The following is an 18,025-nucleotide window of genomic DNA, read 5'->3' as shown; positions in this document are numbered from 1 at the left end:
TAGGGGAACTGGTATATAATTTATTATTAAGCTCGTAAATGCTCCGATCATACATAAGTTTGTTTCACTTGGTGAGGTCAGCTGCGATAAAAGACTACCCGTTTTGACTTTTATAACGTTGTTTTACAAATTTAAACCTTGTGTTTTGATGAAAATAGATATTCAATTTGAATACTTAAACATTCTTTACTACCGTGTAAGTCAATAGATATAGGAAGATGTGGTGTGAGTGCCAATGAGACAACTCTCCATCCAAATAACAATTTAAAAAGTAAACCATTATAGGTTAAAGTACGGCCTTCAACACGGAGCCTTGGCTCACACCGAACAAAAAGCTATAAAGGGCCCCAAAATTACTTGTGTAAAACCAGTTTGGATATGAAAATGCATATTTGCTTGTGTAAAATCCTTGTTACTGATTACAATTACAAACAAGTTAAAGATAAGTCGTATACAGTATAACTCATGTCAACTTCGATGTTATATCTGGGATCTTAATAGCAATACACTGCAGTTGTGATTTTGCAAGTGATCAGCAGCGAAATGTAAAGTTATAAGAGAAAGCTGAGTCATGTGAATTTTTCTTGAGACGCCTTACTTAGCTTGACTTAAAAAAGGAACAAGTCGACAAAAAGAGAATACTTGACCGGCGCATTTTGTGTCAACCGTGTGATATTAATTAAGCACAATTATTGGTTCCAAATAAAGGCAACAGTAGTATACCGCTGTTCAAAACTCATAAATTCATGGACAAAAAAAAACAAAATCGGGGTAACAAACTAAAACCGAGGGAAACCTATTAAATATAAGAGGAGAACAACGACATAACACTAAAATGTAACACACACAGAAACGGAACAAGAACTAGAAAAGGTGGGGTTCGTTTAGCTTAGTCTTAAGGTTTTCTATGCTGTGTCATGTGTGCTATTATTTGTCTGTTTGTCTTTTTTCATTTTAGCCATAAAAGAGGGACGAAAGATACCAAAGGGACGGTCAAACTCATAAATCTAAAACAAACTGATAACGTCATGGCTAAAAATGAAAAAGACAAACAGAAAAACAATAGTACACATTACACAACATAGAAAACTAAAGAATGAACATCACGAACCCCACCAAAAACTAGGGGTGATCTCAGGTGCTCCGGAGTTGTCAGTTTATTTTCGATCTATGAGTTTGACTGTCCATCTGGTATCATGCATATCCTATTTTACAAAGTGGTTAATCCTCTTGTAATTATACCATTCGACAATTACCAAAGACTGATGTTACCATGAACAACACATCCGAAAAAATTTAAGGTATAAACTTCAAATACCTATTTTACTCTAAGAAAATTGACCGTCTCAGCCTTGGTATCGTCCAAAAGGGTGCTTTCGTAACTCTTCTTCTAGTTTTTTCAGTCCCAATTTGCTAAGTAAGTTATATGATGGACTAGACATGTAGCGGCGGGGATGATTTCCTTAATACCACCACAAAAGCCGGATTAATTCATGCCAGATAAAAGAAATGCAAATGGGTATACCCCTTTCTTCTGTTTTGTAATTTTCTTTATTATTTCCTATCATTCTTATATACTTAATCTTGCTGTATATATTATATATACTTACAGATTGTGGACGAATGAAGAGGCAAATCACTTTTTTCCTAATGTCTTTTTCCTTAAAATAAAATGCAAATGCTTTGAAATTATGAATCTATTAACATGTATCCCAATTTCGGTCTCAAAATATCTTCACATGTTAATAGAAACGATGGTTAATAAACCAGTAGAACACTGATTTTGCAATGAAACGTTAATTTTGATCTGGTTATCTCTTTTAAGAATGAACTGTAAATAATTAGGTTTGGTTCAGTCTTTCAGTAATCGTTCAGACCTATATTAAATATGATACACTTCATGTCTCTTAAATTATTCTAGAAAACAAAATATTTTAAAATCGTAAATCTAGAATAACGTTGAGGAGTTTATAAAATTGAAAAGCACAGGAAGAAAAGTGAAAACGCATCCATTGTTTCATCATACTTTAGTTTATATTTTTTTCTTGTTTGCTTAAAAAAAATCGTAGTCTTCTTTGAGCCCTCACAGATCCTCTTTTATTGAATATTCTATTCTACCTACCCAACAGAACAAGTCTCTTAATTAATTGTTTAAAAATTATGTTTGGAGGTCTCATTGTGTAGTTATTTGTTATAATAACAAATGATTATCATGCTAATGACATATCTATACCACATCAATTTAAATGCCAAAGCTGTAATGAACGATCGGGCAATTGTTGTTCTTACTGAGCTACCTAGAAGCATATGCAAGGATGTAAAATATAATATGCTACTATCACAAGCATTCTCTTGCTAAAACTGAAAATTAAGAGTAACAAAAAAATACAAGATGGAAAATTTATTGACTACGTCAAGCGACATGATATAATAATGTCTTCTAAGGAGTATAATATTGAATGTCGAGACGATATAATCAAAATTCCTGATGTTTCTACAGGTATAAGATTTGCAAGATCATGGGGACTAAATACTAAAGGTATAAAAGCAAAGGATGAGATTATCAAAGTGTTGTTGATTGATTGGGACAAGACACATCAAAGGCCTGAGGATGACGAGGTGAGTGCTTAAACGGTTACATGTTGATTGCATCCACTAAAGTATTTTGCATTACTTCAATAGATTAATATCTGATTACAGGTTTTAAATCCAGATATTTTAATCTACTACACCACTTAACGTTTGACTTACCTAAATACAGTGGTTTGTTCTAATGCAAAATACCAATTTATGGTCTTGTATGTCGATTGCAGACGTTTCACTTTAAGGAAGAATATTCCAATATTGTTTTGAGTAGGGACTTTCCGTTTTGAATTTTTCTCGGAGTTCGGTACTTTTTGTGATTTTACTTTTTGTTATATCTGTCCTGATAAAAATTACTATGTCCTGACAAATGCAATAAAATTTGAAACTAAAGGCACAACCTATAATACATACGCTTTATTCAAAATTTTATATGAATGATATATTTTTGATGTAGGTATATGGGGTTAAATATGGATATGTGTTGCAAAATTGGTTTAACACCAATGAATGTAGATCATAAAGATTATTCCAAATCACTTCCAGGTGCTATGTTATGCATGAAGCAGCATTTACTGAATATGTACATTCATATGCTAAGAATCTATATTGAGATTTGAATAACGTTTTTAGCTAAGATTTATAGTTAAACATATTCATTTCATTAACTTTTCAGGGTGGTATAGTTTTGCATCAAGATTTGCTTTATCACAGAGGAAATACAGAGAAATTAATGAAACTTTACGACAAAGTTTTAAACTTTTATAAAGACCTTCCAGTCAACTTCCAACAAAATTTGAATAGCATATTTCCAGATGTTGAAAAAACATCAAAGTTCAAGCGTTCAGAGTTATTATCACCTGAATGTTACATTCTTGTTGCAGGTAAATATTGTTTTTGAATCATCTATCAACCGAATCAGTGTTATATATCATATATTTAAAAAACGAATTATGATTAAAGATGTATTTACATTTCCTAAAACTCTCTTTATTACTAATCTGCAGCAGTCCTACCCGTATACTAATTAGTCCATATGCCACGCGGTAAGGTAATGCCTAATTGTAACGAAATGAAGTATTACAATTTGACACCTTCGAAGATGGTCTGTACGTATAATATTTTCTTTTAAATCTTAATATTAATGTTCGAAACCTGGATCATCGTTATAAATGGTTAAAGATGTATTCGCATTCTGAAATTCTCAAAATTCTTCAAATCTTCAAACGATTACAACTCCTTAGTCTTCATGCCCTTCGACAATGTAATTTCAAATTGTATCGAAATGAAATTGATCGTAAACTATGTTTTTGTTATGTACGCCACATTGCACAATATGTACACCTAGTAAGAATTAATATAGACATTCTTTACAACAAATCAAACTTCAAACGAGATATAATGTACTGAAAAAAATTATGAACCCATACACATAATTCTTATAAAGTACTAATGCCTAATTTTGACATTTTAAATGTATTAAAACTTAAGTATATATAACATGAAATTACTACAGCACAATAGAAATTATGGAACTATTAATTTATTATAAATAAAAGGAGATTTTTGTTGTTTCGTTACAACAAGTACATCTCAGTAGCACCATGAAAACATAATCATCTTTTGAAGGAAAAAAGTAAATCACAAAAATACAAGAGAAAAATCTAATCGGAAAGTCCCTAATCATGGCAAAATTCAAATGACAAACACATCAAAAACGAATGGACAACAACTGTCACATTCCTGACTTGATACAGGCATTTTCAAATGTAGAAAATGGTGGATTAAACCTGGTTTTATAGCGCTAAACCTCTCACTTTGTATGCCAGTCTCATCCAATTTCGTTATATTTACAGCGATGCATAGAAACAGAAAACACAATACGATAGTTTTGCAGAATAATAACTTGAATGTTTTCAGTTGAAGTTTGCAGTAATGACTTTATCGGTTTGAACCATGATACAATTTTCAACAATTGAATGCTTTTTCTAAATATGTATACCTTTGACAATCTAACATTCTGTCAATACTTTTGTCATTTTCACGAGGTCTTGTATCTAGAGCTAACCATGACGTTTTCAAACAAAATCCGCTGAAGATGTGCTGACTGGTTGGGTTGTCAGATAAAAAATCGGTTCTTCTACTTCAATGGTTTAGCTCATACTTTTGCTAAATACAAAGGGCTTTTTTTCAAAAAATATCCTACTACTAAAATTTATCGTTATTACACTGAAATGTTCATGTTTCATGTGAAATGAGTCGCAGTCTGATTTTTTTACAGTTATTTTGTGATGGTTGGTTTATATTGTGGGTTTAACTTAAAATCGTCATATCTTTTATGTGCTTGTACAGTGATTGACTGCCTTTAGCTTCCGATTGTAAAAATTGTTTTTCTGAACAATTATTACTTAAGCTTTAATCAGAAGATTTCAGGTCATATGGTGACTTGTAGCTTGTAACATCCTTGCATTGTGTCTTTTTGAAATTATGCTTTTTTGTCTGTTGATAAGTTTTAAAGCGACAAGATGACTTCGTGTAATAGTACACAGAAATCTAGTAATTTTCACCGTGTCAGACATACTGATCACCCTGCATTTTAATTGTTGGAAAGGCAAGCAGTTTATATTTGACTAATGAATTCCATTAATTATGAGACATCATTTTAGGTGAAGCAACATCTGGAAAAAGTAGTCTCATAAACTTATTACTTGAAGCAGACATTCTTCCTGCAAGTAGTATTAAGTGTACACAGACTGTCTGTGAAATTCGAAAGAGCAAAGATGGTCGAAAAAAGGCAACCTGCTTTGGGGCTAATGGCGGAAAGGAAGTGAAAATAGATTTGAGTACAATGGAAGGACAAGAAAAGTTAAAGAATAACATTACTTATGAAGACAAAAATGGTGACAATCCATTCGATAAAATCGAAATATATTGGCCAACTAATGTTATTGAGGTATTTTATAACGAGGTAGAGGAACAGTAAAATTTCGAGTTATCATACGATGGGGTAATTGAATTTCATGTTTAATGGAAAAAAAACAGAAATAAAAATAAACGCGTAAAAAGTGTGAATGCTTTGTATCAAGAAAAAGACAGCAAAAACTAGCTAATATGACAGCCAATAATGAACAACCGTTACTAAAGGTGACCAAAATTATGGGGAATTAAAATCCGACAGAAAGGCGGCCAAACGCCTGTTGGTTACTGCCTGCTACTGACCTTCCTCCCGATGTTTCGTCCTAGGAGCTCTTGACTTAGTGTCTCGGGTGGCCGGAACGTTTAAACGAAAAGTAATTGTTAGATGATAATTTTTTAGACACTAATTGTATGTTAGTGTATAAACTCATCAAAGATACAAGGATTGACATTTTATATTTACGCCAGACGCGCGTTTCGTCTATAAAAGACTCATCAGTGACGCTCAAATAAAAAAAATCTAAAAAAGCTATATAAAGTACGAAGTTGAAGAGCATTTCATTTCATTTCAACTTATCTGTCTAATGCTGAACATATAATTTTATGAAGAGTTGCCCACACGAGCATGTTTAAAGAGTTCTTTCAATTTATGGTTATGAAACAAAACCAAAGGTTTCCGTGTTTTTAAGACGGGATAGTATATTTATACATAATGATTGCACCGTAAAAGAGACAGTTCTTGTATCTTCACACAGGTATCGATCCCAGATCCTAAGAATTTAAGGAAAAAACTAATTTAAGCAACATTTGTTTTCAAATTCCACATAACGCTTACAATACCCTGGGTGTTTTGCTATGTGTTGAAGGCTGTAAAGTATCCTGAAGTTTTTTACGTTTCCTTTTTTTTTTGTCTCTAGTTGATATGTGTCTCTTTAGAACTCATACCACATCTTCTTACATTTTAACTGTAATCATATACCATTCAAAAAATTATTCCGGCAATTAATAATTAAGAAAAGAATTTTAACGAAAGAACAAAACATTTAACCATAACACATTATATTAATACAACAGGACTGCAGGCTTAAATACTTTTTTGTCAATTGGTTTTATGTTTGTTTTATTTCAGGAAGGTCTTGTTATAATAGACACTCCTGGTTTTGGTGAAATCCAGATGCATCAGTCTTTTCAAAAGTACCTATCAAAGTCATGTGGTTTCATTTATGTTGTGAATACATCAAATGCAGGTGGCGTTCAGAGAGGAAGGGTAAGATAACTAATAAAACAATCCAGACCAATAGTTTTGCACGCCTGGATCGTCTACAAACGACTTGTCAGTGACGCTCGTATAAAAAATATGAAAAACCGAAAGCAATAGGAGAGCATTTAAGTTTCAGTTTCAAAGTTATGCATTTTTTATGCTTTAAACTACACTCCACTTCCTCACAATCTTACATGTAACACACAGAAGTTTTTTGAATTGATAAAATGATCATTAAATAAATGTTATCTCAAATCATACAAAGCCTTCTTCTTTAATGAAAAAAAGGAAAATATGCTTGATACACTTACTGAAACTGTAATATAACAAACATACATTGTGTGTATTTTAGCTGAAAGATTTTCTGCGAAATGTGGTTAATACTTTAGACGAAGAATTCAGCCCATCTTCAACATTGTTTGTATGCAATAAATGGGATGTCGTGCCAATTAAGGACCGAGAAGAAATAAAACGAAATATTGTGTACAAACTAGAGCCAATTTTTCAGGGACTTCGAGAGGAACAAATATTCTACTTTTCAACTACAGAGGTATATATCAAAATATTCATATGGTTTACATTTTAACGATATAGATTTATAAATGTGTGGAGAGGAGAAAAACTATTGACACGATTAAACAATGGGCTATAACTTTGTCTATTTCTTTTGGTTATCAATATATTTTTAGGCATGTCATACAGGCAAGTTCTACTTGTGATGTTTATGTTTTTGATGTTAACAAACAATTGTTGTATATGTTGTCTCTGAATTCAAAATTGTGAAATGATTGATGATTTTAAAAACGCGTAGGGTTCTGTACTCTGGTCATTGTCAAGATTGTGTCATAGTCGATAGTTTTTGTCATCATTATTCATTTGACAAATCATTTATACCACACGTTTGTTGCTAATTAATTAGTAATTTTGTGTATGTCTTTAAACGTAAATAAGGTGTTGCGTTCCGTCCATATCAAGTTCGTTGGAAATTATATAAAAGGTTTTTTTCTTCTTGAATATATTACAGTTGCTTTTTCTATATATAGGCAAAACGGGCCATGGAATACGGAGCCATGGATCCTGCTCATAAAGATTTTATATTTAAAGGATTACAGAATTTGTTTCCTGCAAGTTTACGACAACAACTCAATTCACATTACTGGTAATGCATACTTATTTATATAATCTTATTTAAAGACACACATTTCTAAAAAGTGTAAGTGGATTTTGAATAGGACCTATTAAAAGCATTATATAAAACATGCATTTGCTCTGAAAGTTACAGAGGGTTTTACGTTTCTTAAGTTAGTCCAACAGGATAATCAAAAGCAAAGTTGCATATTCGCAAACGTGCCAAATTATCCATTTGTTAAGAAATAAAGATTACAACTCAGGCTGGCAAATAGGATGGAGATAAATTTGGATTTCGTTTATGTCCCTTTTATTCATCTAGCATCTATTCGTTTTGCGAATATATAGCCTCAGCTTTAGTTTACTAAATTTATTTCCGAACAGATTATGTGGCGTAGTAGTAATGGATTAGAGACATCATGACTGTCAACGAAATGACTGAACGACTTTTTCTAAGGTACTTGCCAGAATGGCTCATCCTTTACAGCAGGATGCTTTGAGTGTGTAGGTAAAGGTAATATCTTTGGTAAGTTTGCTTGCTAGCTGAATCGTGAAGTCATTATTGTGTTAGGTCAACTACTCTCCTTTAAGAGTAGAATAGTACGACATGTAACTAATCTCTGTCTTTAGGACAAGACTTCTCCAAAAATAGGGTAGTAAACCTAATCTATTAATGCCTTCAACAAGCAAGCTAACCCAAGATTCTGCCTTTATCTACACACTCAATGCATTCCTCTGTAAAAGAAATCGTGTTTTTGGTAGATCGTATTGCGATATTTCGTTATGAGGTGATGCACTTCCGTCAAAAAATAACGACGACGTAATTTTCATAAGTATAGTAATGAAAAATAATAAAAGAATAGAGAACCAACGATAACCGCAACTGCAACCACTAATTTAAATGCTAAAGACTTAAGACAAAAACATATTGAAAGTTGAGAGGATAAACATGTTTATGATGAGTATTAACGCATCCGATTATTTTCGATTTTAGCTGGTTGTCTCAAATAGTTAAAAGAGCCAATTATACCCTAAAAGTTTCAAAGACTATAGACGCTGTGGACAAACAAGAAATGACGAAACAGATGGAAGAAATCAAACGAAATATGCACGCTTTGGGGGAGAAATCAAAACAAACCATTGAAGATCTCAGAAGGGAACTGCAGTATGAGATAATTCAGTTGCACAAAACAACAAGTGAAGTTCTAAAGTCTTCGAACATGCGAAGCATATTGAATGACTGGAAACAGGATGAATGTCCACGCCCTGGTAATTATAAGAAATTAGCCAAGGAAGCAGCTGACAAAATTTCCAGTAAAGTTTCAGTAGAGCTTAATAAATGGGAAAAGGAGCAACGAGTTGTCCACTCACTCAAAGAGAAAATGATAAAGAAATTCAAACGAGATTGCGACCTTCTAGAGGACCAAATTGAAGCTATAGAAGGTACAGTCTCTGGCAAACCATGATTTATCTTTGTTATATATTTCTATAAGAAAAACAAGGCATTTTCTAATTCATTTCAATAGTTATTGATTTTCATATATTATGGCTTCAATCATCACTGAGCAGACATTGTCGAAATGCATATCTGGAGCAGCACAAATTGGTAGCATAATGTTATTCAACATACAGAAGTTTGTTGGTACTACTTACTTATTCATTTGCTTGACATAAGAGTTTGGGACAGGCAGGAATTGAAAAGTTAGAAAAGTAGAACATTGAAATCATTACAATTCCAAACCATTCATGATCTGGGTTCGCGATTGCATGTTACTTACGTAAGCGCGTCACTAATTTTGATATTATATGGTGTTTATCGTTCATGAAATATGTTCGTTGTTCTGCGGTTTGCATGTTTAGCATTGTCATAAAGCGGGAGGTTTGGCATATCAATAAACCAGGTTCAACCCACCATTTTTCAAAATGTCCTGTAAGTCAGGTATATGGCAGTTGGTATCAAATAGTTTTGTTGGAATTAGTTTTTGTTGCACTTCGGTGTTCCTTTTAATCCTTTGTATTTCTCTGCGATTACCTCGGTTTTGATTTTTAACCCGGATTTGTTTTTTTTTCTCAATCGATTTATGAATTTTGAACACCGGTTTACTACTTTATTTATCAGTCTGTATTGTACCGAGTCATAAATAAGTATTTGTGAAAAGGAATTAAATGATATCGAAACATTATCAACGCATCTTAAAAAAAAACAACAACAAGATTTTCAGTTCTTAAAAACCAAGACAATACATTTATAGGCATGCCATTTATCCACATGTGCTAGTGAGTGTAAAGACTACAATTTTTTTATGTATTGATTTGGGGTTGTTGTTGTTGTTTTAGTATGTGGGTTAACTTTGAATTATTTTGAGGCTGATGATTTTAAAGAAGTCTATACCTGCCTACTTGGTTGAGTTATTGAGAATCTATAAAAGTTCGTGTAATGAATATAAACATCATAATTGTGTATTTCACTTTTTTAGTCAAATGTTATCTTATTCATTTTGAGGTAACATCTTCGAAAAAAGATATGCCAAAAGTCATGATAGGTAATTAAATAAAAGAGAGGTGAAACATCCAAACTCAAATGTTGTGGACGTACTAACTAATTATCAAAGCATATTACTTAAAGAAACTACACTTGCATTGTTGCTGAATAATTTTCTCGTTTGAAGGTACTTTTCTTGGAGAACATGATAAAAAGATTGTTAGGGACCTCTACAAATCAATAAAGAAGCAAGCACCTGTCAAAAGTATATGGAAAAAAGCAAAGAGAGATGATGTAGATGAGATCAAAGGCTTAGGCGGAGCTGTGGCAGTCGTGTGTTCAGCAATAGCAAGCAACAAACAATTTAGAGAAAAATTTAAAAGTTACAAAAAAGAGAATAGTACAAAGAAAATGGCTGAAGCAACAGACCTGTTTATTGAATCAATTGTACAAGGAAACGAACTACAAGACAAAATTTCCCACTATCTTAAGAAACTTGTGAAAGGCGTGGATGAGATTGCCAAGAAAATCCCTGAATTTCTAAAAGCAGATAGCCAGCTATTAGAAAAACTGACACAGAGTGTAAGAAAAGCAGACGATAACTTGCATACGATGTATCCACAGTTTATTTCCTCAGGTCAGACTATCCAGGGTGAATTGGACTTGTTTTTCGTATATCATATAATGGATATGGACTACAGATTAAGCGACGTTGACCTGGACAGAAAAGATCTTTTAGGAAGTGGAAGTTTCGCAGACGTTTACAAAGGTCATCTTAAACTATCCAGCCATACTGAAATCGTTGCACTGAAATATTGTAAAGATCCACTATCAGACAGGGTCGTATCGGACATTTTATTGGAAGATAGAACTTTAAGGTATTCTTGCTCGATAGAATTTCAAGAAAACTAGTATGTATGATTAAAGATTCATAATTGTATCTATGGTTTGCGTTTTAACAAATCGATCTTGCATTGTCTTGCGACTTTTATTGTTAACTGTGTTTGACATGTGTTGTCGGTCTTCCACAGCAAAATTGATTTAGAAGTTATATGTACACTTCACTTTTCGGAAAAATAGTTGTTTTTGTGTAGCGGTTTTCCAGCACCGCCTTATTATCTCATATAAATGAAACACAAAGTTAATATGTTAAATCTTGTATATTCCTAAATATTTGTATGTAGTTCGCTAGCACGTAAGAAGGCATTTAAAGAATGCACTTCTGTAGAAATAGACAATGGAATTTCACAAAGAAACTCCCTTTACAGCTAAAAGTGTGCAATTTTCCTAAAGAGTATTGGTGTAAAAAAATTTAAATTTCATGTTTCATTTTAGGGAAATAAATCATCCAAATATCACTCAATACTATGGTTGCATACTACAACAGAGTGGCGAATCTAAAAGAAAGGTACACTTTATCATGATAATGGAATACTGCGATGGTACTTTGAAAGATAAATTCCTGTGCACAGAGTACGACAATCCTGGTAAAGTGGAAATATACTCCGTACAAGTAGAACAAATGGAGGAGCTTGCAAGATATGCCAAACAGATATGCGAAGGCTTGGAATATCTCCACAAAAAGAAAATGGTTCATCGAGATATGAAATTAGAAAATATTTTGGTAAGATGATAAAAAATTTATCAAAATTTGGTCTTCTCAACTCTTAATCATGAATGAAATCTAAAATAATTAGTCAGATAAAGTTATGTCCTTGTTAATATACCGAGCGAAAAAAGTTTAGCAACAAAATTTAAAATTTAAATAAAAATCATTACAACATAAAATTTAAATACTTACAAATTGGATTTATGGCATGTCAGAAGTAATATTCATGTTTATCACTCATATTCACTAGGAAATTCTTTGTATGAAGAGCAGTAGGGTCAACATGCGAAAACGGTAAAGTGATATTCAACATCAATGTATCGTCCATGCTCCACGTGCATTAATGAAGAATTGTCAATCAACCCAGCAGCTTTCCTTAGTAAATGCACTACTCATGTTGCCGGAACAAACTTGTCACGTAAACGTGTTGACGTAAAGCGAAAGTAGCGCTCCTCCCTGGACATCAGTTTTTTAGTGGTCTGAGAGATTTCGACCTATCCTGTTCAGTTGCAATTTGTAATCATATGTTTGCTAGTCTCTAAACTGTTGACTTATGCACATTTTTGGGGAGGCTTGGTTGACGCCCAATACATTTTTTTGAGAACATTATGTGTTGGTTTTCTTACCAATGGTGTGTTTTTGAACGTTAGTGAACATTAAATTTAGAATTTCGTTTTGAAAGTGCAGGTACTGAAGGTAAAACATCAATTACACGTGCAAAGCTTAAATGGCGGAAAATAAATTACCTGGAAAAAAGTACGACTGTTTAAAAATACAGAAGAACCTTAAGATTATTTCAAGAAGATCTTAATATTGTTTTGGGCAGAAACAACGAAACAAAATTAAAAAAGTGTTGCTGACTCTGTTGGATCACTATGGTTCTTCCTTGATTACATCATAATTATTTCAAGACGCCTTACAATCGCATTTTGAATAAACTTGGTTTATTGTTTTTTTGTTTTTTTTTGTGTTAAAATGTTATATGCTTTATTTTTCTCTTATAATCATGTTTTTTTAATCTCCACCCTTTTTCGTTCCACTTGCAATTTTGATTTTCCCAATAAAACTATTCCATGTAATCAACTGACATTTTATTATCATGTGAAATTCTATTCTATTGCAGACTGTAAAGAATAAAAACGGACAGGATGTAGTCAAACTAAGCGATGTAGGCCTGACAAAGAAGGAAAGGGACATCAGTGGAACAAATACTGGCTCACCTGTTTATATGGCACCGGAAGTACTTGTTCCGACAGGAATTTATGACAGAAAGGCAGATATCTATGCACTGGGAATATTGCTTTGGGAGATGTGGTATGGAATTGATGTAGCAGACCATATACAGCAACAGCTTTATACTTCTCTTGATGACGCAGTGATAAATAAAGGACTCCGGCCTTCATTGTCGCTGAAACACAAGCCAGAAGAAAAGTGGCAAAATCTGTTAAAAGCATGCTGGTCAAAGGATAAGGATCAAAGACCAGAAGCGACAGATGTTAAAACATTTTTTGAGCAATTTTTGCATCATTAGTGTCTTTCATAACATGTTAGTCGGATGAAGCATTTACATTTGTTACAATAAGCAATTAATTCAAAAACAATTTGTTTGACATCCTGGAAACAGTGTATACAGCTGAAAGAGTAAATACAGTTCATAAGATTAAAAGAACCTTTTCTCAACAGTAGTAAAATCAAATCATATGTATATTTACCCTATACAATGTTTGCATTTAACCGATTTGGCCTGTTTAATAAATAAATAACACTCGTTAAGTAAATTTGTTTTCCTCGTTTTCCACCATATCCATTCAGATTAATTCAAGATTTTCCTGTCATTCACCAAATACGCATATACTAGAACTCAGTAACACCAATTATCGTTTCTTTTAACTTTTAACTTTTAAATTTTTTTTCTTTTCTGTATCTTACGACTGAAGTTGGGCAGCTTCGGATTTAATGTCAACCAAATGTTTTCAAGGTCACAATCTGCCAAGTGAAAATGGTTTAACAAACACATTCATTTGAGCAGTTCTTATATAAATTCTTAGATCCGTTACAAGTGGTAACTTTTTTTCTATTATGAATCTGAATAAAGGGTCTCGAACGCAACAAATTAATTGTGCAATTGTGATATTTTTATTTTCTTGCACTAGACATTAGTCTGTGATTTGGCACTGTTCTGATATATAACTTTGATTTCATGATTTTGTTTTTTGATATATAGAAGTCACTTAGAAACTGGCGTTGGAACTGTGTTGAAGACATATTGGTGGCCTTGATATGTTTTCTGCTCTTTTGTTGGTTGGATTGTCTCTTGAGCAAATTCTCCGTTTAAAATCTGAATTAATACAATGAAAATAATGTGTCTAAAATCATGTGTCTTTACAGAAACATATTTTCGATCTAGTTTGCATCAATCAATTTGAAAAAAAACACCAAATGAATTATCTGTATATCAAGAGGATAACCTCATAACAATAATATATATTTTGTGGTGCTCAGTCGGCCAATATGAGATAAAAGTACGTTATTTCATATTCAAATCTATAAATATCCATAGTATAATTCAATTTCTTCAAAAATTTCAACAAAGTATTTTGAAACCAGATACAAATCGGAATTTTCAACGATTGATAACCTTTTTCCTCAAAAGGATACTTATTCTAGGTATTTTAGCGTTACCTCAAGAAGACAACAGAATCAAACAATAAGATGTCTTCTGTATATTAAAATCAAACAACACAAAATAAAAAGAAGCAATAATGAAGAAATGTTAGAAATGACCCACAAAAGAATGTATGGTACGATAATACATGTATAATTAGTTCACTCTCTATCTAATCATTATCATTTTAACCTTTTTGGTCATTAAACATCAATTGTATTCTCCGTGGTTGCCTGTTTTCATTTATGTAGATTCTTTTACATAAAGGTTAATATCCCTTATGAATGTGTTAATTTCATTCATAAGTATTTGTACATAAAAAAGGATATCATTAAATTGAGGATGGAAACGGGGCATATGTCAAAGAGACAACAACCCGACCAAAAAGCAGACAACAAGTAAAGGACAGTTCCTCAAATAACAACAATCACTGTTCATGTAAAAAAAAATATACGTTACAATAAAGAAAAACAACAATACACAAGACAGGATCCAGAGATTAACATGCCCAGAAACATTCACCTCGACCTATATATATATATATATATAAACGAGTCTAAATTGAAAACTACGTTCAAACCTATGACTGCGTTGGATAAAAACCGCAATTTTTATACGTGTGCATGTCAAACAAATTTCGTTGTAGAAGGGTCTAAAAACAGCACAAACAACATTTTCCAAAAGACCAAAAGAGTGAAAAAGTATATTTAAACAAAACGCATTTGACTAACAGGTCGAACAACTGATGTTCTTTAACCCTGCTGACTGCCGTTGGCGATTGCCAAATAAAATTGATCACAGGTTGTAACAAAATGGATCTTATTATAAATTTAATACGTCACAGAAAAAAAATTTGTTAACTTGTGGACAGGATGTTGTGCCACAAACATTCGGTGTCAATATTTCTTTAGTACACCATATCCGGATTTCGACAATAAATGTCTCTTCAGTGATGTTAGGGATTGAAACGGTATTTGGAAGGCCATATAAAAAGCACCCTCATTTTTAGAGAAAGTACCCTCATTTTTAGATTAACTCTTGAATTTTAAGAGTCAATATATAGGATGAACGGATCATATAAACCGGAGGGAAAATATGATACATGCCCAAACAAAAAATATAAACGAGTCTAAATTGAAAACTACGTTCAAACCTATGACTGCGTTGGATAAAAACTGCAATTTTTATACGTGTTCATGTCAAACAAATTTCGTTGTAGAAGGGTCTAAAAACAGCACAAACAACATTTTCCAAAAGACCAAAAGAGTGAAAAAGTATATTTAAACAAAACGCATTTGACTAACAGGTCGAACAACTGATGTTCTTTAACCCTGCTGACTGCAATTGGCGATTGCCAAATAAAACTGATCACAGGTTGTAACAAAATGGATCTTATTATAAATTCAATACGTCACAGAAAAAAAAAATGTTAACTTGTGGACAGAATGATGTGCCACAAACATTCGGTGTCAATATTTCTTTAGTACACCATATCCGGATTTCGACAATAAATGTCTCTTCAGTGATGTTAGGGATCGAAACGGTATGTGGAAGGCCATATAAAAAGCACCCTCATTTTTAGAGAAAGTACCCTCATTTTTAGATTAACTCTTGAATTTTAAGAGTCAATATATAGGATGAACGGATCATATAAACCGGAGGGAAAATATGATACATGCCCAAATAAAAAATATAAACGAGTCTAAATTGAAAACTACGTTCAAACCTATGACTATATATATATATATACGATATATCATCATGTCATAGAAGTATAACGCTAAAAAATGCGCAGTTCTGCTTTCAACATGATAACCTATACACATACATTATGTTTCTAGAATAATTGTTTTTTCTAAACATTTTCAAAAAAGTATCATCCAAGATATCAGGCTGGTAATTCAGCACTATAGTCGCTCATTTCATCTATAGAAGATTAATAAGTTATAAGACATAAACATGTTTTTGAAATATTAAAGACTATGGTAAACAAAACACGGCATAAACAGATAGTGTTTAAAGTAAATAATACCTGATACACCACTGACCAAGATAATATTTAGCTTAATAAGAGCATGATACATTGTTTTTTAAAGACAATCTTTTTATTATGCTCTCATACATTCATATATCGTTTATGGAAACTCTGGCATTCCCTCTGGTTCAATGAAGCTTTTTTGTATCACTTTTTTTATGTTGCCGCGTAAACGCATGTTTGTCAACTTAGTTGTCTTCGATTATCAAGTTACCACTGTAATGTTCCTCTGTTGCAATGAAGCATTTTTGTCTCACTTGTTTTGTAAATGCATGTTTGTAAAATTAATTTTCTTCGACTATCAAGTTACCACTGTATAGTTATGGTAGCATAAAAAGTGTGTGGCATTTGAATACCTATGTCTGAAAGCAACTATAAAATGGAAGTAACATGAAAACATTCAAGATACAAAAGTCACCCACCATATAACTTTTATAAGTTGAAACAAAAAAATAAATGATAATCTTACACAGCACATGGAAATTACCTGTAAAATATCCAATCGAAACATGCTGGAACCAATCATATTTGAAATAAACAATACTGTTCAATTCAAAGAACATATCAATTTCAAAAGTCACAAATCAATGCATTTCTAAGGACATGAAAAACAAGGAAACACATGAATACTTAGACTCCGATAAATATTTTTATGAGGTTTTTTTTTCTTAACACATGCTTTCATATATTATATAGTAACACAAAATGATCTAGCTCCTAAACCTTTGTTGGCTATTTTAATCGAACCATTGAAATTAAGATGAAGACGGATTTTAGCGGAATGTGTCTCTTAAATGTGTCTCCTTAAACTACCAATTTGAAGAAATGGGTTGCAATAAGATGAAAAAACAAAATAGTCAGATTTTTTTTAAAGCGCATACTGTGGATTCATTTATTTTCGTGGGTACCAATTTTCGTGGTTTGAGGAATAGCTTTTCTTGTCATTTTCTAGAATGTGCATACCAATCAATAAGACACATATCGTCACATTTGTACATTAAAATTGTTTTATTAAAAAACATTGGGGGAAGAAAGTATAGCCTAAAATTTGGTCAAATCAAAATAGCAGTATAATCGAACGGTCGAAAGGTAGAACATTAGTAAACAATAGTATATATTAATGAATGAAAATAACAAAGTATAGTTTAAAAGGTGCTCAAAATCATCATGTTTCTTTGAAGATATTGTCTTGTCCATTAAAGGTATACTGCTTTTTGATTTTTTTTTATCATAACGTTCCCCTCAATGGTCCTCATTATTTAGTTATACAAGAGGAATGAATACATTAGTTCATTCTTGTAATTCAACCAAGCAAAAACCTTCATACATAAATAGTCTAACATGTT

General features: G+C 32.3%; 1 protein-coding gene across 1 annotated transcript; it reads left to right on the top strand.

The window, feature by feature from the left end:
- Positions 1-2,316: 2,316 nt before the first annotated feature.
- LOC134717011 (tyrosine-protein kinase Fer-like) lies at positions 2,317-13,641 on the top strand. Its single transcript, XM_063579953.1, has 10 exons — positions 2,317-2,619; positions 3,260-3,467; positions 5,250-5,536; positions 6,629-6,766; positions 7,113-7,310; positions 7,804-7,919; positions 8,883-9,331; positions 10,558-11,248; positions 11,706-11,994; positions 13,103-13,641. Exons 1-10 carry the CDS (start codon positions 2,434-2,436, stop codon positions 13,508-13,510), a joined length of 2,970 nt encoding a protein of 989 aa, XP_063436023.1. The 5' UTR covers positions 2,317-2,433; the 3' UTR covers positions 13,511-13,641.
- Positions 13,642-18,025: the final 4,384 nt, after the last annotated feature.

Source organism: Mytilus trossulus, chromosome 1 (assembly GCF_036588685.1).
Source record: "Mytilus trossulus isolate FHL-02 chromosome 1, PNRI_Mtr1.1.1.hap1, whole genome shotgun sequence".
Classification (NCBI taxonomy): Eukaryota; Metazoa; Mollusca; class Bivalvia; order Mytilida; family Mytilidae; genus Mytilus; species Mytilus trossulus.
The sequence above is the reverse complement of the archived record's forward strand: the minus strand, read 5'-3'. Positions and strand labels throughout refer to the sequence as shown.